At 41.1% G+C, this 22,144-nt stretch overlaps 6 protein-coding genes across 9 annotated transcripts; 3 read left to right on the forward strand and 3 right to left on the reverse strand.

Annotated features, from left to right (window-relative positions):
• Positions 1–385: 385 nt before the first annotated feature.
• Positions 386–2,856, reverse strand: LOC125762785 (serine palmitoyltransferase 2). The gene is made up of 8 exons (XM_049425271.1): positions 2,645–2,856; positions 2,449–2,566; positions 2,329–2,384; positions 2,111–2,265; positions 1,894–2,039; positions 1,269–1,813; positions 933–1,195; positions 386–856 (listed from the first exon to the last, which is right to left on the reverse strand). Exons 1-8 carry the CDS (start codon positions 2,720–2,722, stop codon positions 640–642), a joined length of 1,578 nt encoding a protein of 525 aa, XP_049281228.1. The 5' UTR covers positions 2,723–2,856; the 3' UTR covers positions 386–639.
• Positions 2,857–3,233: 377 nt separating this feature from the next.
• On the forward strand, positions 3,234–8,322 carry LOC125762793 (reticulon-3-B). 4 transcript variants are annotated; one of them, XM_049425284.1, is made up of 6 exons: positions 3,234–3,885; positions 4,544–4,579; positions 6,673–6,880; positions 6,965–7,173; positions 7,249–7,354; positions 7,431–8,322. In XM_049425284.1, exons 1-6 carry the CDS (start codon positions 3,294–3,296, stop codon positions 7,483–7,485), a joined length of 1,206 nt encoding a protein of 401 aa, XP_049281241.1. In that variant the 5' UTR covers positions 3,234–3,293; the 3' UTR covers positions 7,486–8,322. The 4 variants fall into 4 exon arrangements, with proteins under 4 accessions (XP_049281241.1, XP_049281242.1, XP_049281245.1 ...); XM_049425285.1 differs by lacking the exon at positions 3,234–3,885 and adding an exon at positions 4,067–4,408; XM_049425288.1 differs by lacking the exons at positions 3,234–3,885; positions 4,544–4,579 and adding an exon at positions 5,579–5,894.
• Positions 8,323–8,921: 599 nt separating this feature from the next.
• LOC125762782 (glycogen phosphorylase) lies at positions 8,922–13,114 on the forward strand. The gene is made up of 5 exons (XM_049425268.1): positions 8,922–9,314; positions 10,106–10,337; positions 10,415–10,711; positions 10,826–12,432; positions 12,503–13,114. The coding sequence occupies exons 1-5, from the start codon at positions 9,072–9,074 to the stop codon at positions 12,650–12,652; spliced, it is 2,529 nt and encodes an 842-aa protein (XP_049281225.1). The 5' UTR covers positions 8,922–9,071; the 3' UTR covers positions 12,653–13,114.
• A 136-nt stretch (positions 13,115–13,250) lies between these two features.
• On the reverse strand, positions 13,251–17,158 carry LOC125762795 (NF-kappa-B inhibitor cactus). Its single transcript, XM_049425290.1, has 5 exons — positions 16,426–17,158; positions 15,998–16,338; positions 14,772–14,860; positions 14,438–14,683; positions 13,251–14,046 (listed from the first exon to the last, which is right to left on the reverse strand). Exons 1-5 carry the CDS (start codon positions 16,803–16,805, stop codon positions 13,975–13,977), a joined length of 1,128 nt encoding a protein of 375 aa, XP_049281247.1. The 5' UTR covers positions 16,806–17,158; the 3' UTR covers positions 13,251–13,974.
• Positions 17,159–17,436: 278 nt separating this feature from the next.
• LOC125762801 (39S ribosomal protein L4, mitochondrial) lies at positions 17,437–18,369 on the forward strand. Its single transcript, XM_049425297.1, has one exon. It carries the CDS (start codon positions 17,531–17,533, stop codon positions 18,332–18,334), a length of 804 nt encoding a protein of 267 aa, XP_049281254.1. The 5' UTR covers positions 17,437–17,530; the 3' UTR covers positions 18,335–18,369.
• Positions 18,356–19,505, reverse strand: LOC125762804 (uncharacterized). The gene is made up of 3 exons (XM_049425303.1): positions 18,927–19,505; positions 18,626–18,865; positions 18,356–18,562 (listed from the first exon to the last, which is right to left on the reverse strand). Exons 1-3 carry the CDS (start codon positions 19,018–19,020, stop codon positions 18,399–18,401), a joined length of 498 nt encoding a protein of 165 aa, XP_049281260.1. The 5' UTR covers positions 19,021–19,505; the 3' UTR covers positions 18,356–18,398.
• Positions 19,506–22,144: the final 2,639 nt, after the last annotated feature.

Below are 22,144 nucleotides of genomic sequence, written 5' to 3' on the forward strand. Positions count from 1 at the left end.
CACTTTGCTAGTTCCAACTTTCCAACAGGTATAACAGTTTACAGCTGAAGGAGGAGTTACTTCATTCAGGATTCTTTTGCTTAATGGAAGGACTTTAAGCCGTTTTATTACTACCATTGGCAGTGTGTAAGTATTGCACTGCTTGAAAAGCTTACGAATGTGCTTTTAAGCGTAAAGAATAAAATAAAAACTTTTGCTTCAAACATAGTATGACTTTATATTAATATAACGGTAAATTCCTTTAACGAACTACCCTGTATAGGATAAGAACCTAATGCTGCTATGTAGTTTCTGTTTCGAAATTTTATTTAATTGCATTTCCGATTAACTCTCTCTACAATTCTGCTTCTGTAGAGTTTCTTTCATTTCGCAACAACAATCGAACTGTATTTTATACGTTTATTAGTGAATATATACTGGTGTGGAAGAGACCGAAAGCGCAAACCTAAAGCATTGTTTGACTTAAAGTTTTGTTTTTTTTTTTGTTTAATACGTTATGTCGGTTCTATCCCCGATCCTTTTTTACCGTTACGATTGACCGAGCTTGGTTGTGCATTCTATTTTTAATTTAAAAAGAAAAATCCACCCACCTTTAACTAAAACTTATAACACTGTGCAGAATGTGCTTTGTTGTGGCATTTAATACTCGATGGGATTAACATTTCTTGGTTTGCGAGAATACTTTAACCCCAGCGTATCGCTTATATCGTCGATGACCGAGAGCGCGTAATCGAGCTGCTCTTTCGTATGTGCAGCCGATAAGCAAAAGCGGATACGGCCCTCCATGATTGGAGTCGCAGGGAACCCGACACCAACGACGGCAATGTTTTTAGAAGTCAGTGTTCTAACTACGGCCCTGTGTGTAAGTTAGTAGGAAGACATCATTAGTAAAAGAAATTAACAGCTCCACTAAACGTTCGAACGGAACTTACCCAATCTTCGAAAACAGGTACACCAGCATAGGAACTACGGGAGAATCCTCATGTCCGTAGGTAATTACTCCGATTTGCGCTAATCGTTTTCGGAAGTAGCGCGTGTTTCTGGCCAACTGTGAAATACGATTATGGCCCTCGGATGATCCATCCATTCCGAGAATAATTTTCATTGACGTTAAAATTTGCTGCGTTACGGGCGGAGACATCGAGCTTGCGTAGCAGTGTGCGTGGCTGTGCACTCTTAGGAAGTTAATAAGTTTCTGTAAAGATAGCATAAACATTAAAACAAATGTGACGGATGGATGGATAGAAAATGGCTCTTATTTTGCTTACCTTATTACCCGCAATGTATCCACCGGCTGAACCAAAACTTTTCGTAAACGTTCCCATTAAAATGTCAATATCGTTCGGGTTAACGCCGTAATAATCCAAAACGCCGCGTCCCGACGGTCCAGTGGCACCGATGCTGTGTGCTTCGTCCAGATAAATGTAAGCTTTGTACTTTTTCTTCAGGGCAACGATCTCGGGTAGCTTTACGATCGAACCTTCCATGCTGAAAACACCTTCCACTATTATAAGAATCTTTTTCCACGGTTTACCACTGCCCGGCTGGCCAGCTATAATTGAGTCCCGCAAAACACGCTCCAGGTCAACCATGTTGTTATGTTTGAAAACCTTTGGCGTGGCACCGGATAGTCTTAATCCTAAGATGATCGACGCGTGATTCTTCTCATCACTAACCACTAAACAACCCGGTGAAATAAGTGTTGGAATGTTCAAGGAGTTCGTGGCAAAGCCCATGCCAAATACAATCGCATCCTCGACGCCTAGGAATTTTGCAGTCAGCGCCTCAAGCTCATTGTGCAATGGATTCGTTCCTGTTACATTGGGAAAAGGGATTGGAAAAGTAAGAGTAAGGAATGTTTCTTTTGTTATGTCGAACACGGATAGTTCCTACCTAACTCCCTGCGGGAACTGCACGCTGCTAAACCATGTGTTCGGACGCATTCTTCCGATTCATCTGCACAAGGGCCTTCATTCTGTGCAAACCCAAGATAATTGTACGAACCCAAATTCAGACACTTTGTTTCCGTTCCAGTAAATCTGAAACAGATTAACGGATTGGTAATGAAATGTGCCAAAACGAGTTAAGGAAAGTGCTGAACAAAACTTACTCAAACGACCAGCCGTAATCCTTCGTAATTCGATCCTTCAGTACGACTTCTGCACCCGGCACACTACAAATAGGTCTGTTCCAGCAATCTTTCACGCGACGGTAAACGTAGCGCAGATAGAACTTTTCAAACGCATCGTAAAGTGGCACGTAACCCTGTGAAATGTACGAAGTACGTTTAAAACATGTTCCAATGGGATTCTCAGTTGAAAATCTTACATCTCGATGCTTTTCCGTTGCTACTTTTGGTGTAAAGAACAGCTGGTTTATGTATCCTGCAAAGAAACAGATTTTATAAGTAATGAAATCAAGATAAACAAATCGACCTCGAACACCTACCCAGTATCATCAACAGATAGAATCCGAGATAGGTAAAGCATGCAGTATGCAGCGGAACCTGCTCGTACGAAGATTTCGACTGGTCCGTTCTCGTCATCTTCCTGTGCAGTCCGTTGTACTACAATGATAAAACAGAGTTTTGGGGTGTGATAAGAGAGTGGCACGAGTCGAATGATTCACATCCGGTCATACTTACCGGTGTCGTTTTCCCCATCTGAACATGACCAGAAGCTTGCGTCTGGTTGGTGGAACCACTCTTGATCGTACCGTTCATTTTATTCACGAGAAAAAGATCCCTGATGGGTCTCTGGACTAAAAACACGATCAGTGATTAACTTTAGCGATGTTGCGTACACAGACACCTGGATGGAAATGCAAAATGTCAAAAAAGGTCGACCACCATATTTATAATCTTGGCATATTTTTTATGTCGACCTTTCGATGTGTTGGTAGGAATGTCTATGATATTACAGGGGTTTTCCGAACTATTTTTTCTTTGCCGCTCATTGGACAAAACATGGTGCACTTTCATTTTGGATCTTGGGAGGCGATAAAAGATTCGAAAATCCCATACAGCTGTTAATGAAACCCTTAAGTACTTCATGCCTTTTTCCCGTTCCGATTCGTAGTTTTGCTTTCACCGCTTTTTTTAATTGTGAAGGGCTGCTTCCAACCCTAGCCGTGGGTGGGGGAGATTTTCTCGAATCTTTTACTAAATATTGACATGCTTTTGACGTATGTACTACGCATGCTCCGCTTGGAAGAAAATTATAAAGAAGGTAACTTGTGCGAGCCGAGCTCTTGGATAGTGAGAACAGTTTGATCCGTACACGAAAGAAAGAAATATGCAAAGTTTAAACATGGACAACTTCCAAGAAAAATGTGAAAATTCTCTGCTAGATCTAAGCTTCGAAAATATTGGTTCAGCGCTTGCCACAGAAAGTACGGTAGATAACAAATTTGGAAAGGATGAAAATAGTGCAGATTTACTGTTCTCCTATACGGCCGAACCAGAAGCAAAATCAAAGGATGGTGATGTTTTCGATGAGTGCATGCCCATGGCCAACAGCACTTACAGCAATGAACTGTTGAGCGATAAGGACGAACCGTTTTCGGTAGTGGAGCAAATTCCTGCACCATCCCAAAACTCTACGAACGAGCTGAACAATGCAGAGTTAAAGGATGAAGTTGAGAGTGACTACATGAATCCTTACGCAAACGTACGGCCACAGAAGGAGGAAAAACCCAGTCTCTTCGACGAGTCAGCTGCTGCACCTTTTTCTGATGTTCAGCCGGATTTGCAACCGGAACCAGAAAAAAACATAACTCCAGCATGCGATGTTCCACACACATCCGACAGTGTAGCTGCCAAAGTTGGAGCCGAAGCTTCTAATGAATGCATAAAGATTGAACAAATGTTTAAGGACTATGGATTGGGTAAGTAAAGTGAAAATTTTTCGTAATACAGCGTAAAAAAAACATCGAACATACATCTCTTACCATGAATATACCGGTACGTCGAGATGATGTCCTCCGCCTGTCGGTATCGAGCATGCGCAGTAGAAGTGATTGCGCACTATCTTTTTCACAGGCAAGGGATACGCGGAAAACATATCCTAGATGTGGTCAGTAGTATTTGTGCAACAGTGAAAGGGCGATTGAGTTTTATTTCGCATGTCAGTCACATCGTACAAAGGGAAATGTAAAAATCGATATTCGCTTAGAATCGTTTAAAAGTCAAGCTTCACACACGAGCCCCCAAAGAATCTTTGCGAACGGACTAATAAAGCTGAAAAAGGCGGAACATCCTAATTCTTCGCTTGCAAGTGTGACTCATACTCACTTCCATTTGTGCTGAAGAGTTGAAAATCAATTCGGTGCTGCGGAGTCCGAACGAGACAAGCAATGGAAGGCAACTGCAAATCTTCTCCCCTTTTAATTTGCAGCGTGATTAATCCATGTACGTCAATACTTTTTTGCGTGCTCAATTTCACATCGGAAACGCGTTGCGTGACGTTAAATCTTTTAACAATAAAACGGAACTAATTTTCATTTCATTTCATTCATGTTTTTGTTTTTCCTGTTTTCTTTGCAGATACTTGGTTTAATCCAGCAAGACTACACCCCAAAGGTAAGAGTTTCATCAGAAATCCATACAATACACTTGACACAAGTAGACACACTCAGCAAAAAAAAATATTTTAAAAATCTCTTTGGTATTGTGTTCAAAAGTGTTTGCTAGTGGTATTTACTTAAGTTCAATAACATATGCATATACATTTGCACGTGTGCCAAATAAGTGCAAGCTTCATTACTCTTCCGCTCACATTTAAAACAATCCTTATGAGGAGTTAACTTGAAGGATCCTCAAATATTTGTTTCTAGCGTTGTCGATGTAGGAATTTTATTTGAAAACACGCATAATCTATTATAACTCTTTGCCTCAGGAATGTGCTTAGGTATATATTTTATAATATACTTAAGAAAAGATTAGGTACTCTCGTTTTTTGTTGTCTTTGTTTTACAAGAACTTGTTGCACCATGTTTTGTGAAATATTATGTTTTTTGTGTGTAAGTTTAGCATTTATTTGATTGATCTAGCTCTTTCTATCGTCTTATTTAATCTAGTTTTGAGCCATTTTATAACAATTGGCTTGGGAATCATTTAACCATGGATTGGTTTTACTTCATACTTTTATTTTTGATGAATTACCACTTGAAATGATGCAGATATATACGAGGTTTTGCTATATTCAACTGGCCGCACACAAGTGGGAATTTGGTTAACATTTTTCTTTTGTAATTACCATTGTAAGCTCACATTATATAAAAGATTAAAAAGTTAGATAAAAGTTGTTTATCAACAAAAGCACTTTGAGCAAAATGACAAAAGTGAACATATACATAATGTGGATTTATGTTCCAATTTCTTGTTAAAAATTAAGAACAAAAAGATTGTATAGATTGATAAATTAACGTGTTTCTGCAGTAGATTAGAACATGCAACATGAAACAAGTTAATATTTATTGATGTATGGAAAGTTTCCAAAGATGATCCCTTATGTCAAAGTGCAAACTGTCAAGTTTGCACTGATTGAACCGAACCGGGCAGTTTCAAAGTCCTTGTTGCAAAGCCAAGATTTGTAAAAATAACACAGTGACGAATAAAATGCAGCAAAAAAACGTGAAGTTATAAATAAACGTTCTCCTTTGATTGAATTTTAAAGTTTCCAATACGATTCTAGTAGTAAAATTTTCCGTTCCGTGACTTCTGTAGCTTGCAATTGTACGAATCCGAGCTAATTTGCGACATTCAAACCGGAGTGGTGCATGAGTTCTTGTCAACAATAAACAACAAATACGAATCGGAGACGTATCAACAATGGCAACGTTTTCGCTCGCCGATGTTCTGGTTTTAGAAGCTTCTGATTTCACCAAAGATGGAAGTAAGCAATGCTCTTTTCATTCCACTGCTACGATACATTATGTAAAGCGTTGGCACAGGCAGAGCGGGCAACATACAGTTGAACCACCAAATCGAGTTAAATGTTCAATGTTTGCAAAGGAAGCAGTACATAGTTAGCTGAAAACACTTCTTTTTAATTTTATGCGGGGTGCTATGGTAACGAGAACGTAAAAGATGGAATTTTTTTCAATGCAAGTATGTGGTGCGTTAATTCCGCCGCTACCTGCGTTCGCTATTGCATCAGTTTATGTTTGGATGCAGCTAGACAGATGAATCATATTTTTGACACCTGCTACCTGGAAAGCTTTCGTAAAGTTTGGGAACACTGCCTTGGTGGAGCTTGGCGATCACCGAAGGAAGGATTAAGTGTTGAGTTGGAAGTTGACCACCTACAGCCCACATCAACATACACCGCGTAGCGAGCAGCTCGATTTTAGTTCGCGATGGTAAAACGACAGAATTCACGTGTTTCCAATGGGAATGGCCATTACAATCGTCTGGAATTGCCTCCACGCGGTCCAGGTAACTGCAGCATAGTAATTGAGACAGAGGCTTCGCCGGGTTTACCCTGCAGAGATCAAGCAGGATACGAAAGCGATCTTTGGCAACGTGTCAATATATATATGTGCCCCGTGTACTTCGTTAGTCTACGACTTGTACCAGATTTAATTCATGTTTAAAGCGGCTCAAAAAGACAGCGATTTATCGAACGAAACGCAGGTATTTAATTATTCTTTGCTTTTCTATTCTCGTTCTAGTGGAATCTCTCATTTACTGGCGTGATATAAAGAAGTCAGCAGTGGTTTTCGGTGGCGGACTTGCCATTTTGCTGGCCATGTCTCTCTTCTCGCTGATCAGCGTATTTTCATACCTATCGTTGCTGCTGTTGTTCGGAACGATTTCTTTTCGGATTTACAAGAACGTACTGCAGGCCGTTCAGAAAACTGCTGAGGGTCACCCATTCAAGTAACTACTATTATTCGCTGCACTTGTATAGATGCGAATCTGTGCAATCATATTTAAAATAATGGTGCTTAATTGCTATTGCAGGGATTATTTGGAAATGGATCTTACCCTGTCGCAGGAGAAGGTCCAGCAATTGGCTACCTTTGCAGTGGCTCACGTGAATGCATTATTGACCGGATTGCGGCGCCTGTTTTTGGTAGAGGATCTTGTAGATTCGATCAAGTTTGGTGTTCTGCTGTACTGGTTGACATATGTTGGAGCGATCTTCAACGGTATTACATGCGTCATGATTGGTAAGCACATGCTTTTTGAATGCGAAAGATTCTTCGTTGGATGGTCAACATTTCCTGCATTGCATTACATTACAGGATTCGTCGCTTTGTTCACCTTGCCAAAAGTATATGAAAACAACAAACAGTCGATTGACACTCACATAGAGATAGTTCGAAGCAAAATTCAGGAAATTACCGAAAAGTAAGTACATAACTCACTAGCAATGAAAGGTATTTGATTGCATGATGCTATTGTCCACCATTTGTTGTACTTTTAGGGTAAAAGCCGCTGTACCACTGGGCAAGAAGACGGAAACCGAGAAAACCAAGTAAAGACGTACTTTTTCAAACGCGGTTCAAAGGCACAAGCGAGCCATCGGTTAGAGAAGAAGAAAAACTTGCTAAACCAGGATATTATTAGCATTCGACTATTTGCTGTTGTTTGTCATTTGCTTTCGAAGTTTTACGCAAACCTTTACGTTTGAATCTGCTTTGTAATGCCATCATCCTGAAGAGTGTGTTACGTGAAGAAATGGAAATCAAAATTTTTAATGTCCGTAGGCTTCTTGAATAGTAACCATTTATAACACTTCTAAGATTAAACGATCGAACAAAAAAAAATGAGAAAGAGAGGAGAAAAATAAGGAGGTCCATAATGTAGCGCGTGCGATGGAGGAGTCGACATTGAGATTATGTGGCTTGCCACGTAGCCGGTAACAAAAAGAAAATAGTGTTATTTCTCTTAAGAAAATATAACATACCTTGAAGTTGCGTGTGATTGTACTGAAATTGAGCGTTGCGAATGCTTTATTGGCACAGCCAAATTGTAATGTTTTGTTTTCGAGCCCACCTTTCCAATTATGTTCGGCATGCCTTGTGTACCCTCGTTGGTTTTTGTACGTTTTAAACTATTCCCACCCTTCGTTTTATGGAAAGACGGAAGATTTTGACGAAAATGGAAACAAGACAAAGAAAAACCTAAAGCTATAGGCCAATACAACACTCCATGTAGAATTTACAGCACGTGCTTAAATTACACTATAGAAGAAAAAAAAAACATTTGAAAATGAATATTGCAAATCTCGAGTATGGATAAAATAATCACAACCAACATTAAGCTGCATGTTTCGCCATAGCTAGAAAATAAAACTACAGACCTTTCTATCTTAACATGCGTTGTTTCACGTTCACTTTAAACGTTGGGAAAGTAATGCGATCAACCTCCGTTCAGCGAAAGAACCAGTTTGATAACTCGTGCTGTCGTCTTTTGAAATTTTTGACATTGAATTTAGCACATTTAAACCATTTGTTCATATTATGTACGTTTAGCACCATAATGTTTTACCAAGCGTTGTTTTCGAAATGATAAGATGTGTTAATAATAAGTTTGATGCCCAATAAAAGCGAAATAAGCAAATCTAAAGTTATTAAATCGTCAAAAGATCTTAATTAAATCCTCAAATTCGTTATTCATGTGCTCTTGTAATTGACGGCAAATGTGCCCTGTATCTGAAATAATAACAATTCTCTAATAATTCTTGATCACAATAGATAAAACAAAATATGTTTCAAATAAAATACTAGAGATATATGGAATTTTTCTCTCAAAATTTGCCCTACATTTTTGCGCAAACAAAACGTCGAAATTTGCAAATTTCGAAACCTTACAACCGGTGCAATTGCATAGGAACATTTGTCAGGTTCATCGATTGACAGCCGCTAAAACAACACAGCGCATGTTTGACCTTCGCAAGGTGACCGAAGAAGTAACGAAGCTAGCGAGAATCCCATTTTCTGAACACTAATCTCAAAGAGTGGTCCGCGTTTGGACTTGCAGTTCCTTTAGCTGTTGTGTTCGTGAAAGTGTACTACGGTCCCTATACGTTTCTACCGAATCGAATTCTTGCAAAGTTCTTAGAATGGCGAAGCCACAGTCAGATATTGATAAAAGGAAACAGATCAGTGTACGCGGTATAGCCCAGTTGGAAGATGTGAACGAGATCAAGAAGGATTTCAATCGGCATCTTCACTACACGTTGGTCAAGGATAGGAACGTAGCCACCGTCCGTGATTACTACTTTGCCCTAGCCCATACCGTGAAGGATCATTTGGTGTCGCGATGGATCAGAACGCAGCAATATTACTACGAGAAGGATCCGAAAGTAAGTATACCACCTTCCTTTTTTTATTTCGGCACGCGTTTCGCGATGGCGATCTCTAGGCAAACTACCAACGATACAGTCGTATTCCATGAACTCGATATTTGACCTCTAATTGTCAGCCAGGCTACTAATAGAAAAGACCGGTTCGGAGGAAAGAAGTGAGACGTGGGCGGAATGGATAATGTTTCAATGGCAATCAGACAAATGGTGATCGTGCAGAGTTCGGTTCATGAACACGAGACACTTTACATTCGTACAGATTGTGTGCCAAGAAAGGTTAAATATTTTCAAATACATTATGACAGTCTTTAGACACCACCTTTAAGGATTCTTTTTTTGTTGTAAAGGAGCAATCACATATCAATGGTCTGAATCAAGACTTCCCTATGCGATAATTTTGAAGCCGGGGGATGCTGTTGGATGTTCGTTGGGTGGTTAATACTAGCAAGATGGTGAGAAAGATTACACAAAACTGGACAATAAGAACAATAAAACTAGAATCAGGGTATCAGGCATGAGATAACAGGATGAATGGTTCTGTTACTAACTCTTATCACTATTATTAGCATGATAGTGATAAGCATCGGTGACATAGTTGACGGTTGCTTGCGATTAACAATGACCTAATTATTGTAACTGACAATCGCGAGCGCTAACACTTGAAAGCATTACCGAAGAGGCAGCGAGGAAATGCATTTGATTATAGAATGAATGGCAAATAATATGAATAACATTCCTTTGCCATCGTACAGTAAAGTAGTATAATGTTTTGTTTTCTGTTTTTACATTAGCGCGTGTACTATTTGTCCTTGGAGTACTACATGGGACGATCATTGCAAAACACCATGATAAATCTGGGCATACAAACGTCGTGTGATGAAGCGATGTACCAAATGGGTCTGGACATTGAGGAGCTGGAGGAACTGGAAGAGGATGCCGGCTTGGGTAATGGAGGTTTGGGACGGTTGGCTGCCTGCTTCCTCGACTCCATGGCAACACTGGGCATGCCGGCTTATGGATATGGTATGATGAGATGTTTTTTTTTAATTAATAAATATTTATAGCATTTTTGTATCCGTTTTCGCCCCCCCAACCATTAGGCATTCGCTATGAGTATGGTATTTTTGCACAGAAGATCCGTAACGGCGAACAGGTCGAGGAACCGGACGATTGGCTCCGTTACGGAAATCCGTGGGAAAAGGCACGCCCGGAATACATGATTCCCATCCATTTCTATGGCCGTGTGATAGACACGCCTGAGGGCAAAAAGTGGGTCGACACGCAGACCGTGTTCGCTATGCCGTACGATAACCCGGTGCCCGGTTATGGTAACAATGTTGTAAACACACTTCGGCTGTGGTCTGCCAAGTCGCCGATTGATTTCAACCTCAAGTTCTGTAAGTACGACTCGAGTGCTGCATCCAAACAAGACCATTCATTATGGTATATTGCTTTTCAAAAGTTCTTTGTGGCCATGCACATTAATAAATACTCATTTTCTTTATCTACAGTCAACGATGGTGATTACATTCAGGCCGTGTTGGACCGCAACTTGGCGGAAAATATTTCCCGTGTTCTGTATCCCAACGATAACTTCTTTGAGGGCAAGGAATTGCGCCTGAAACAGGAGTACTTTATGTGTGCCGCCACGCTACAGGACATTGTGCGTCGTTATAAGGCATCGAAGTTTGGCTCACGTGACGCTGTCCGTACGTCGTTTGATGATTTCCCGAACAAGGTGGCCATACAGCTGAACGATACCCATCCGTCGCTGGCCATTCCCGAGCTGATGCGCATTCTCCTGGACGAGGAAAAGCTTAGCTGGGAGAAGGCGTGGGACATTGTGACGCGTACGTGCGCGTACACGAACCACACCGTACTACCGGAGGCACTGGAGCGTTGGCCGGTCTCGATGTTGCAATCGATTCTGCCGCGCCATTTGGAGATTATTTATCATATAAACTTTTTGCATTTACAAGAAGTTGAAAAACGTTTCCCGGGAGACTTTGGACGCATGCGAGCGCTTTCGCTGGTGGAGGAGGATGGTGAGAAGCGCATCAACATGGCAAATCTCTCGATCGTTGGTTCGCATGCGGTGAACGGTGTGGCGGCAATCCATTCCGAAATTATTAAGAAGGACATCTTCAAGAGCTTCTACGAGATGACGCCGGAAAAGTTCCAGAACAAAACGAACGGAATTACGCCCCGGCGCTGGTTGCTGCTGTGCAATCCGGGCCTGTCCGATCTGATCGCGGAAAAGATCGGTGACCAGTGGCCGGTGCATCTGGAGCAGCTGCAGCAGCTGAAAAAATGGGCAAAGGATCCTACATTCCAGCGGGACGTAGCGCGTGTCAAGCAGGAAAACAAGCTGAAGCTGGCACAGCTACTGGAGAAGGATTACGGCGTGAAGGTGAATCCGGCTTCCATGTTCGACATTCAGGTGAAGCGCATTCACGAGTACAAACGCCAGCTGCTCAACTGCTTGCACATCATCACGCTCTACAATCGCATCAAGCGTGATCCGACCGCCAACTTTACGCCGCGCACGATCATGATCGGTGGAAAGGCGGCCCCTGGCTATTACATTGCCAAGCAGATCATCAAGCTGATCTGTGCGGTTGGCAACGTGGTAAACAATGATCCGATCGTCGGCGACAAACTGAAGGTAATTTTCCTGGAAAACTACCGAGTAACGTTGGCCGAAAAGATTATGCCGGCGGCCGATTTGTCCGAGCAGATTTCTACCGCTGGTACGGAAGCTTCGGGTACGGGCAATATGAAATTCCAGCTGAACGGTGCACTGACCATTGGCACCCTGGACGGTGCGAATGTCGAGATGGCGGAGGAGATGGGCAATGAGAACATTTTCATCTTCGGCATGACGGTGGAGGAGGTCGAAGATCTCAAGTGCCGTGGGTACAATGCGTACGATTACTACAACTCGAATCCCGACATCAAGCAGTGCGTTGATCAGATTCAGAGCGGCTTCTTCAGTCCGGGCAATCCGCATGAATTCCAAGATTTGGCTAACGTGTTGCTCAAGTATGATCGCTACTATTTGTTTGCTGATTTCGATTCGTACATCAAAACACAAGATCGCGTATCGGCCGTATATCAGGTAAGGGTCACGATGGCGTCTTTTTGGTGTAATGTTGTAACATTTTTTTAAAATTCCTATACTATTACAGGATCAAGCGAAATGGCTGGAGATGTCCATCAACAACATTGCGACCAGTGGCAAATTCTCGAGCGATCGTACCATCGCCGAGTATGCGCGACAAATCTGGGGCATTGAACCGAGCTGGGAGAAGCTCCCGAACCCGGGTGTTGCAAAGTAAAGCGCTTTGCGTAACAGATAAACGGTAAAAGAATAGTCCACCATGTTTGCGCCACTGCCGTTTCCAACCACGCACGCCTACATAGGGATGCAGTAGAGTAACGTTAAGCCGCAATAATCTAGCCTTACCGGCATGTTGTGGGGCACATACACACATCAGCTTTCCGTTTTCCGAACCTGACATATACTCTCTTGCGAAAAAGGGTGCCATCAATATCACTAACAACACCGATAAAATAAAATAGAGAAAAAAAACACTAACAAAGCAAATATTATATTAAAAACAAAAAAGGGGGAATTTAGTAAAATAGTGCATCGTAATAATAACCGTGCAGAAAGGTTAGTTGCGTTAGTTCTTTTTTTTTGTTTTGCTCTGTTATTCTTTAACACACATACATAAAAAGCGATCATTTGTGGCGCATGTTATTATGAATAAAAATGCCCGTTTGTTAGTAAATGTTAATGGGATATCATTGTTTTCAAATAAAAAAAAAATAAATAAGAAAAATCGCATCCAGCATCAACTTTTTTCTTTGGTGCACAAACTTTCTTTCTGTAAACCACCGATCAGTTGAGAACATGATGATGACATAAAAGCGTTTCATTTGCAAATAGTTTTATTCGCTGCTCGACATTCGCGTCGTTCGGGGTTTTTGTTTTTGTTTTAAATTGTTACATGTACATTTGCTTACGAGTTAATCGAACCATATAAATAACATATCTATAAACCACTACACATATCCTAACGCCTTTGCTTTGGGATGGACAAAGAAAACGGACACATTCCGAAAAAAAAACAAGATACGTTTTAAAGCTTAGCGTTTCGTCAATTATGGCTTAAACAAGCCAACAAGGTCGGGACGGGATGGAGAGGAAGATTATAAGTGTAATCTGTGTTAGAATCATACCGCCGACCTTCTCTTTTGTGTGACAACACATCGAGGGATGATATTTGGTTTACAAATAATTGCAAACAATGTATCTTTTCCCTTCTATATTGCGTGTGTAATGTATAATACGCTTAACTATATATGCAAAACAAAGACCAACAACGTCACAATTGTTCATCTTATCAACTTTACATAGAAGGCACTTATTAGAATGGGAATAATAGTTACATACGTTTTTTTTATTATTTTACATTAGAACCACGGTCCATTTTTTTACTCTCTTTTCTCTTGCACGAGCTAGGGACCCCTATGCTCGCTTCATGTTCGCCTAGGTATGCGCGGGGAGTTTTTTTTTGTTTCTGTCCCACGCAGCCCGTTGCCTGGTCAAGTAGTGCTGTGGGGGGTGTCAAATAAAGTGCAGTGAATTTTCATTTTAAGATACATTGATTGCCGATAATCCCGAGAAAGCTGCCGAAAATGCACTCGCCCCATAGTAGTTACTGATCTGTGGAATGTGAAATCATACAGATTAAAACAAATAGAGAGCCACTACTACTTACAGTCTAATATGATTCACTAAAAGATTGAACTATAAAGTTGTTGTTGTATTGTCCACGGAGCTTACTGTGAGATTGGGCTCACACATTCGGCAAAAACAAAGCTACTGCTAATCTTATATGGCATTAATTCTATAACATTTATCGGCAAATTAGTAACGCTTGTAAATTTGTTTCGACAATCTTACTGAAACTAAAAAGAAACACGATTGTTCATTGTATACAATTGTTGACAATTGCAATATACGAAAAAAAAACAACCAAACAAATTTTGTTTGCCATTTGCTACTGTTCTATAAATATCCCTTTCTTGTTATTTTACGATTGCTTTTAGCTTACCATTTCGTCGTCAGAATCGGTTTCAGCATCGCTCTCTGGTAGGGACATTGGTTCCGCTCCGCGTTTCGTCAGATCGCCGATCAGGATCCGTTTGTCTTGAATAAGCGCCAGCTGGTAAGCCGTCATTCCGGCATAAGTAACCGCCTCCAGCGAGAGAAGCGGACATTCATCGAGCAAAAAGTTTGCCAACGCTTCATTGCCCTTCTCGATGCTGATGTGCAGTGGTGACATTCCGGATTTTCCTTCCTATTATTTGTGTGGCAATGGGTTAAATGGTTTGTAATCAGCGATTGAGCACAAAAAAACCCAGACTAAAGATTAATGAATTATTTACCCTTGCGTTGATATCGGCTCCCGCGTCGATTAAAGATCGAATTACTTCTATGCTGCCAGCTTCGGCCGCTAAATGAACACAAGTTTTACCTAAAAGGTGGAAAAAAATGTGTTAAATAATGTGACTACAATGAACCCTTTTTTCTTCCCTCCAGTGTATAGTTTATCAATTCCAGGTGTATCAACGGTAATTTGGCAACAGCAAACAAGAAACGAATACACAAACACACATGCGGAAACCGCGCAAAAGCGGAATTTCCCATCCACGCTGGATGAAGCAAAAAAAAAAACCTGATCGTAAACACTTTCACGCCCCACTCTACGAAACCTGTACACCCCCTTCCTATTGGTATGTGGATAGCATGTCGGAAACATTATCTCAATGCAATATGATGCAAAGATTAATTTTGTAACCATTGGGGGATGAACGAATAAACGGTACATGACAAAATATGAATTAACAAAAAATACTTAAAATAAAAAAAAACCCACGGATGGTTAGAAAAACATAGTGTTTTTGTTGAAGGCATTTGTGAACCACACACACACACACAACAACAATAGATCCATGCGCTTTCAATGGTGTGGCAGTAGTAGTAGTGGTAGTAGTGGTAGTAGTGGTATGGGGTCCGCATGACGTTGTACACAAAATAAGTGGGAAAAACCCAACATATAACGTTCGTTCGACTGCGTGCGATTGCAATCCGCGAGCCCCGTATTTCCCATGTGGATGATGATCGGCCCACGGGATTTCTATGAATGTGGGAAACACACACTTCGCGAAGTAGAAAGTTAGGGTTTCCCAAACGCTTCAAAAACCAGACTTTGCAAACGGGAACCGTCGTCATGTTGTTGGTGGTCGGCGACGTTTGCAAGTCCCGCCCGCGCCACAGACGCATGCCATACACACAGCGTTTCTTCGTGATTCATTAACATTCTTCAGTGAAACGATTTTAACACCAAAATAAACACGATTTTGCGCAGATCGCTACTAGATCGTGCTTCATTTACTAAATTTAGCACGGTACTTTTTATAATTAGAAAAATACCCAACGGCCTACTGGATACCGCCATCTATTTTCGTTTCATATGCATAGCCTACCCTGTTCTGTTTGCACTCAATCGCAGCACAGGGTTATGATTGAATGGGAACGACGCTTTGACCATAAATGGAGATTTTTAAAAAATGTGCTGCTTCGGAAATAGATAGACTCATGATCGACTTACCATCATAATTCCATGACTCCATGTCTTGTGGCACTTTTGTTTGCGATACACCTTGCGCGATGTCGTTGAACGATGGCGGTGTTAGCAGTTCTTTGACGATGTTCACTTTGCCCATACCGCTGGCCAGATGTAGGGCGGTATTGCCATCCAAATCGCGAATGGTACGATCGGTACCGGCAATCAACAGGCGACGTACAATCTTGGACTGATCCGTCAGGACAGCCAAATGCAGTGCCGTCTGTCCGTCATCGTTCTGGATGTTAAGAAACTGTCGTGGAAGATTTGTAACCAGCTTCGAAACATGCTCCTCATTGCGCTCGTATACGGCCAGATGAAGCTGGCTGAAAATAAAAATGTGCCCGATGTTTATGCCTGTACCACTGAACACCAACCGAAACCGAACCGGACGGACTGGCCACCAAACTTACGTTTCACCCATTTCATCTTGCTGAAAACTTTTCATCCAGTCGCGCTTCATCAAACGATCGAAACGTTCGCAGATGTCGATCAAGCCCATATCGCGCGAGCTTAGCTCTTCGTCCGGAATCATCCCGGAGTCTACGTTCGAACACGGTTCCGCTTCGATTTGTTTCTCACACGGAGCGGGTGTCCCAACGTTCCTGGGATTGTTTTCCGACGAACTACTTTCTTCCGTCACAAAATTCTCGGACGAGTTGAGGTTATGGCCCGAGAGAAAGCCAGAATCGGTATTGACACTGTCACAGTAGTCCTTCTTTTCACACAACGGCTGACCACAAGAATCTGTAATCGAAACGTTATTCATTGCTGATCCTCGTGACGGATGCATTTTTTTCCACAATCAAAGCTAATTGCTCTCTACAGCGTTAACGTGTTGCAGCACTATCAAAACTAATCGATTGGATTCTTCACTACGCGAGTGTGTGCGATGGATGTCGTCAATAGCGATAGGAATCATAAAATGGCGTACGGTAAGAGCCGTGGAACTTTTGATCTGCCACAGACGCGGTGCACTTCCGTTGCTTACTACGATCGGAACTGACAGAGGATGGCACAATCGCGCACGGACGATGTCGACGAAATACGGTTCGAACGCACAAATTGACTTTTTTGGGGGAAGAAAACACGCAGCACAACCTCGCGCAAGCAATCGAAGGGCATGTGTGCGTGAGTAAAACACTTTGCCAAACGTCAATGATGTATATAACGAGTCAAGTATATAATGAATTTCATGCAAACCCATAGTTGATTATGGCCGGCGAACTTGCAATTCGTGCCCATAGTTCAGCATGAAAAAGGGATAACAGCTGCTGAATGCCAATGCTGTTTATTTTCTACCTTTGTAACTAATTGGATTATTGTAATTTTTAATACAAAAACTTTGTATAATGTTTGTATGTACATAAAAAAAACATATAAACAACGGATTTCAAATTTTGCTCTTGAAATGTCAAATCAAACGTGACAACTTTGTTTGACGGTACAGCGCATTGTCAAGTCCGGTCTGTTTGTTTCTCTTCTACGAAACTCTGTTACGAAACAAAAGCATTTATAATGTTTAAGTTTGCTAACTTATCTAAAGTATTTGGAACTAATGGCTTCGCTCGCCTCAACTCTACCTCAGCTGTAGCATCTGCTACGAAAGTAGATTGGCGGCCGCCACGTGCAGTATGGTTGGAAAACATGGATTCGTTAGAACCACAACACACCGGAATCATGGAATTGGACAGTTCAATATTTGGTGCTGCGCCGCGAATTGACATCGTTCATCAAAACATTGAATGGCAACGGAAGTACCGGTTTGTTAGCTTTGCTCACACCAAAACGAGGAACGAAGTACGAGGAGGAGGAAGAAAACCATGGCCTCAGAAAGGGCTGGGCAGAGCACGTCACGGTTCGATCCGATCCCCGCTCTGGAGAGGTGGTGGAATTGCTCATGGACCGAGATCTCCGACAACACACTTCTACATGCTGCCTTTCTTCAATCGAGTGTTGGGCTTGGTTTCTACCATGTCGATTAAGTTAGCGCAAGACGATTTGCACATCGTCAAAGATTTAAACATCCCCACGGAGGATCCACAGTACTTAAAAGACTTGATCGCAGCGCGTTTTTGGGGGCCGTCTGTGTTGTTTGTCGATACGAGCGATATCCTTCCAAAGAACATAGCCATCAGTGCAGAAAACATAGCGCACGTAAATTTAATGCCAACGTATGGATTGAATGTGTACTCAATGTTAAAACACAACACCGTCGTCCTTACCGAAAGTGCAGTGCGAGACGTCGAGAAGAAACTTTTAGAACATTTGAATCGTAACGATGCCCGAGCACAAATGACCAAATTCAGATATGATAAATAAAGTGTAAACAGACACGCGCTGTTAAGTTAACAAAGCATCTTTGTTCATGTCCGTTTTTTTCCATCTACTGATCCCCAAGCAACTTATTCCTTATTTTCCAGCGCAATTCCGAATGATCGTTTTCACCCGGTAACTTCTGTTTGAATTTGTTCCATTCCTTCTTATATGAATGGTACAGCGCAACGGGATCACTTCGTCTTACGGATTGACTACTTTTCGGTCTTATCCCTGCGGAAGATTCTGACGATTAGATCGCGTAATAGGAGAATTACCGCTCTCTGGTTTACTTACACATTTTGTTAACTATAGGATTGTTTTTACAAGCAGTAGTTTTATGTATTGGCGTAACATTTTCCTTGTCCACAGGTACAGCTGGTTCTGTATGTTTCGATCGTGCATGTTTCGCTTGGAAGCTTGCAGTTGTTTCTGTATGTAATCTATCGAATACGTTCGCTGGTGTGGCGTTCCCATCTAAACTGCCATCAATTTCTACGCATTGTTTTGCATCATATCGGATGAGCTTCTTCAAGTCTGCGACAAAAGAGATTGGTTTATGAAGAAGTGTTATGAAAACGAACTGAATTGGACTTACCCTTTTGAAATTCTTTCAACTGTACTACAGTTATGTTACGATACCCCAAATGGTTCAAATGGTTGAGGATTTCTCCGGCGTCCAAATCGTCCATGTTTGTGTAACAAGATGAACTTATAGCAATCACTTTAATTGATATATATGCAGTTATAAAAGTATTAAATGATTCCAAGATTATCTAGAATCTTTGTTGATTGTGTAACAATACTCGTAACTTTAATGAAATGTAAATTTGTTTACATCTCAAGCTTATGCTCGGTACCAAACGCTCACAAACATTCAAAGCCGCTATGCTTCTTCCATTGATGTATAGCCCCAGGCTGGTCAACGTGCAGACGTTTGACAGTTGGAGCATAACGTCATCCATCATGTTCGAAACGTCTGACGTCTGCTGGTGAATTTGAATTTTCATTCACAAGGTGATCCGAAATGACCGTTTGAAATGAAGTATAAAAGGTTAAATGTTTTCTCAAGAACACACATGAAATGTACTTGTTTGAACAAGCTTTTCATTTTCACGAAAAGAGTCTATAGTAATTTAAAGAAAAAAGAGATACAGAAGATACCGCAAATATATTCCAATGCATTAGGACATGTTTCATAGCAAATGTTAGATCATGAAATATTTGATATTTCTTTGAAGGTTTTACAATTATCTTTATCCATGTTAACTGTATAGTCATTGCGATGAATAGTAAAAGTTGTGTTTTCCATGCAAGCATGTGATATGGCACTGCTACGAATAATTTGCTCTCATCGTTGGGCTGGATTAAAATAGTGAAATATTTGCAGTTCAACCATACATACAATGGATACCCCCCATTACAATGCTCCACCGTCAAGTGTATCTGAAAAGCATTTGCCGCACATTTCATATTCAGCAGACATTACAATTTTGCTTCATTTTTTCACGCTGTGCCCGAGAAGATTAATATTAGGAAAGGAAATAATCAAGAATGGAATACAACTTGCAATTTATGGCACATTTTATGTACACATACACACTGCTAGAAGCAATCTGCACAAAGAAAGAAAACTTTCGCGCAAAGTGCAATAGCGCAATCTTTGATAGGTTCGCTGCTTATGTATAGAGGATCGTTTTTTTTTGTCGCAAACGATTTTCAGGGCGCGCACATTCCACCGAACGCTGGAAGATGATATTGTATGCACTTTTATTTGAGGTATCGAAAATTCTAAAAGGCACTTTTGGTTTAGGTACGTACGTAACGTCCGACGAATGGATGGAACAGGAAGGGGAAAACGTCGGGGGCATACGCACAAGGAAAAGCTCCCCACGAAACGAAGCACACACAATCCTCTAGTGTCGTTCGCTTCCCAGGCGTAGCGAACGATCCGTATTGCGTTGACTCCGCCTATACTCGGCGCATGCCGATACGAACGACGGTTGTGCCCGAAACGAAGCTTGATATTAGGTAAACAAACAGTGGCCACGGCGAAGACTTTCGTGCACACAATTTTCCCGATGTTGAACCAAAACATAATATACTAATAATTTTGCAGATGCACTCGGTGGTTTTAGTGCTTCGCGGTATCGTGCTTATGGCCCAGCGACATATACGGCTGATGTACATGTTCACAAATGGGGCTTTTATAATGTATATGTCGTAGGCAAATCGCTCGAATGGCTACGGGCTACCCGAAGGCAAACCAGGCATTCGGAATCAAAATATAATGCAGGTGTTTTTCTTTAATTTTCAGATTTTCTTCCTAATCCCGGTGCGGCGGTATGGGTATGTAAATGGGCCAGAGACAATAAGGAGATGCTACAGTACATATACTATTGGTTATTTGTTTCCGACGAAGAAATTGATCAGCACCATAAACCGGTTCTCCGTGTATATTGTTGGTAAGAATTATTGGCTTTTTTTTGTTATAAGTGAACACAATTTAAGTGAAAAAGTTCCCACGAAAGGAAGGAATTCTTCGTTTGTTTCGGTGCGTTGTTTAGTGTCGATTTATGCTAGATATATCTCGATAACACAAGAAAGGAAGATCTGCACTTACAAAGCGCGCGACAGTGATCACGTGGTAGTGGAATGCAAAAGTTTTTTTTTATCCTCTCCAGTAAAGTCATGTTGATGGTAAAGTAAAGTTAGTGAAGAAACAAGTGTTGAATTGTATGGTTTCTGTTTTGCTGCTGTAAATTGTAATTGTTCTACGATTAATTATTTTATTTAAAATCAATAAAGTAACGCTTTTGAACGGAAGAGACTTAGCAAGTGAACAATGTGATTGCGTTTTATTCTAAAAAACCAAAACCAGATTTTCAAGATTCCAAAGGGAAACGAACAACAAATAAGAAAAGAATTAAAAATTATTAAAACAAAGTTGTTTCATTTAATTTCTTGTGAGTTTTTTGTGTGGTGAGATTCAAACAAATCTTACCAAAAGCCACCACATACCAATGTAGAATGTTCGAAGAACAAAGTTAGCCATGAAAATAGGGGTGGAAAACTCGTTGCTGTCTGTGTTTATACTTGCAGATGGTGACAATAATGCCGATTGATAGTATAGAAACATGGTGCAATAATTTTGCTTCCTTCTACATATATGAAGTACCAAGAGATCTTCCTCTCCTGCTCGACGACATCATCACGTCTAAGAACTTAAGTGTGGTGCATTGGTTGTGTGGAAAGTGTGAACAATTCGCACAAGCCAATGAATGCCGCAACCATGAAATTGATATGTTTTTGTACTGATAAAGCATAAAACATCAAACGGAATGTTGTAGTACATCTTTGGCGCATCTTGAGCTAATGCTGCACACACACTCGCGCACACACACACACACACACGCACACAAAGCGCTCCACAGCCTCCGAGGGGTGGTGCGTGTCTTTACGGTTTGTCAACCGTATTTGTCCGTTGCAGGTTCGGTGTCACATCATCATGTTTGCTATTCATCATCTTGTGTCATCAGACGATAAAACGCTCATTTTCCCATTTCAAAGGATTTCAATAAGAAAACCCATCGCCTTGTACACTTGTAATCTCGGTAACGAACACATCTAGCGCTTTGTTTGAGCTACATTTATACATGGTGCCGGTAAATAGGAAACTACTGTTGACCTTTTACTTATGGTCTGGTCCAACAAAAAATATGAACCCATTTTGTCACTATATTCTCACTTCGTTACGTGCAAAAGTCGATTCCACCGAGTTGTTTGTGCACATTAATACATAAGTATGCAATGTTT

This window comes from Anopheles funestus, chromosome 2RL (assembly GCF_943734845.2).
Source record: "Anopheles funestus chromosome 2RL, idAnoFuneDA-416_04, whole genome shotgun sequence".
NCBI lineage: Eukaryota > Metazoa > Arthropoda > Insecta > Diptera > Culicidae > Anopheles > Anopheles funestus.

Excerpts from the sequence above, each read along its gene's own strand:
- LOC125762785 (XM_049425271.1), bottom strand. The coding sequence starts at position 2,722 with ATGAACGGTACGATCAAGAGTGGTTCCACCAACCAGACGCAAGCTTCT. Across the intron at positions 2,567-2,644 it reads AGATGGGGAAAACGACACCG|TACAACGGACTGCACAGGAA; the intron begins GTAAGTATGACC and ends TTATCATTGTAG. Across the intron at positions 2,266-2,328 it reads CAACGGAAAAGCATCGAGAT|GGTTACGTGCCACTTTACGA; the intron begins GTAAGATTTTCA and ends TACATTTCACAG.
- LOC125762793 (XM_049425284.1), top strand. The coding sequence starts at position 3,294 with ATGCAAAGTTTAAACATGGACAACTTCCAAGAAAAATGTGAAAATTCT. Across the intron at positions 4,580-6,672 it reads AGCAAGACTACACCCCAAAG|TGGAATCTCTCATTTACTGG; the intron begins GTAAGAGTTTCA and ends TTCTCGTTCTAG. Across the intron at positions 6,881-6,964 it reads GCTGAGGGTCACCCATTCAA|GGATTATTTGGAAATGGATC; the intron begins GTAACTACTATT and ends TTGCTATTGCAG.
- LOC125762782 (XM_049425268.1), top strand. The coding sequence starts at position 9,072 with ATGGCGAAGCCACAGTCAGATATTGATAAAAGGAAACAGATCAGTGTA. Across the intron at positions 9,315-10,105 it reads ACTACGAGAAGGATCCGAAA|CGCGTGTACTATTTGTCCTT; the intron begins GTAAGTATACCA and ends TTTTTACATTAG. Across the intron at positions 10,338-10,414 it reads CATGCCGGCTTATGGATATG|GCATTCGCTATGAGTATGGT; the intron begins GTATGATGAGAT and ends CCCAACCATTAG.
- LOC125762795 (XM_049425290.1), bottom strand. The coding sequence starts at position 16,805 with ATGCATCCGTCACGAGGATCAGCAATGAATAACGTTTCGATTACAGAT. Across the intron at positions 16,339-16,425 it reads CAAGATGAAATGGGTGAAAC|CCAGCTTCATCTGGCCGTAT; the intron begins GTAAGTTTGGTG and ends TTTTATTTTCAG. Across the intron at positions 14,861-15,997 it reads GGAGTCATGGAATTATGATG|GTAAAACTTGTGTTCATTTA; the intron begins GTAAGTCGATCA and ends TCCACCTTTTAG.
- LOC125762801 (XM_049425297.1), top strand. The coding sequence starts at position 17,531 with ATGTTTAAGTTTGCTAACTTATCTAAAGTATTTGGAACTAATGGCTTC.
- LOC125762804 (XM_049425303.1), bottom strand. The coding sequence starts at position 19,020 with ATGGACGATTTGGACGCCGGAGAAATCCTCAACCATTTGAACCATTTG. Across the intron at positions 18,866-18,926 it reads GTTGAAAGAATTTCAAAAGG|ACTTGAAGAAGCTCATCCGA; the intron begins GTAAGTCCAATT and ends CTTTTGTCGCAG. Across the intron at positions 18,563-18,625 it reads TCCTATAGTTAACAAAATGT|GGATAAGACCGAAAAGTAGT; the intron begins GTAAGTAAACCA and ends AATCTTCCGCAG.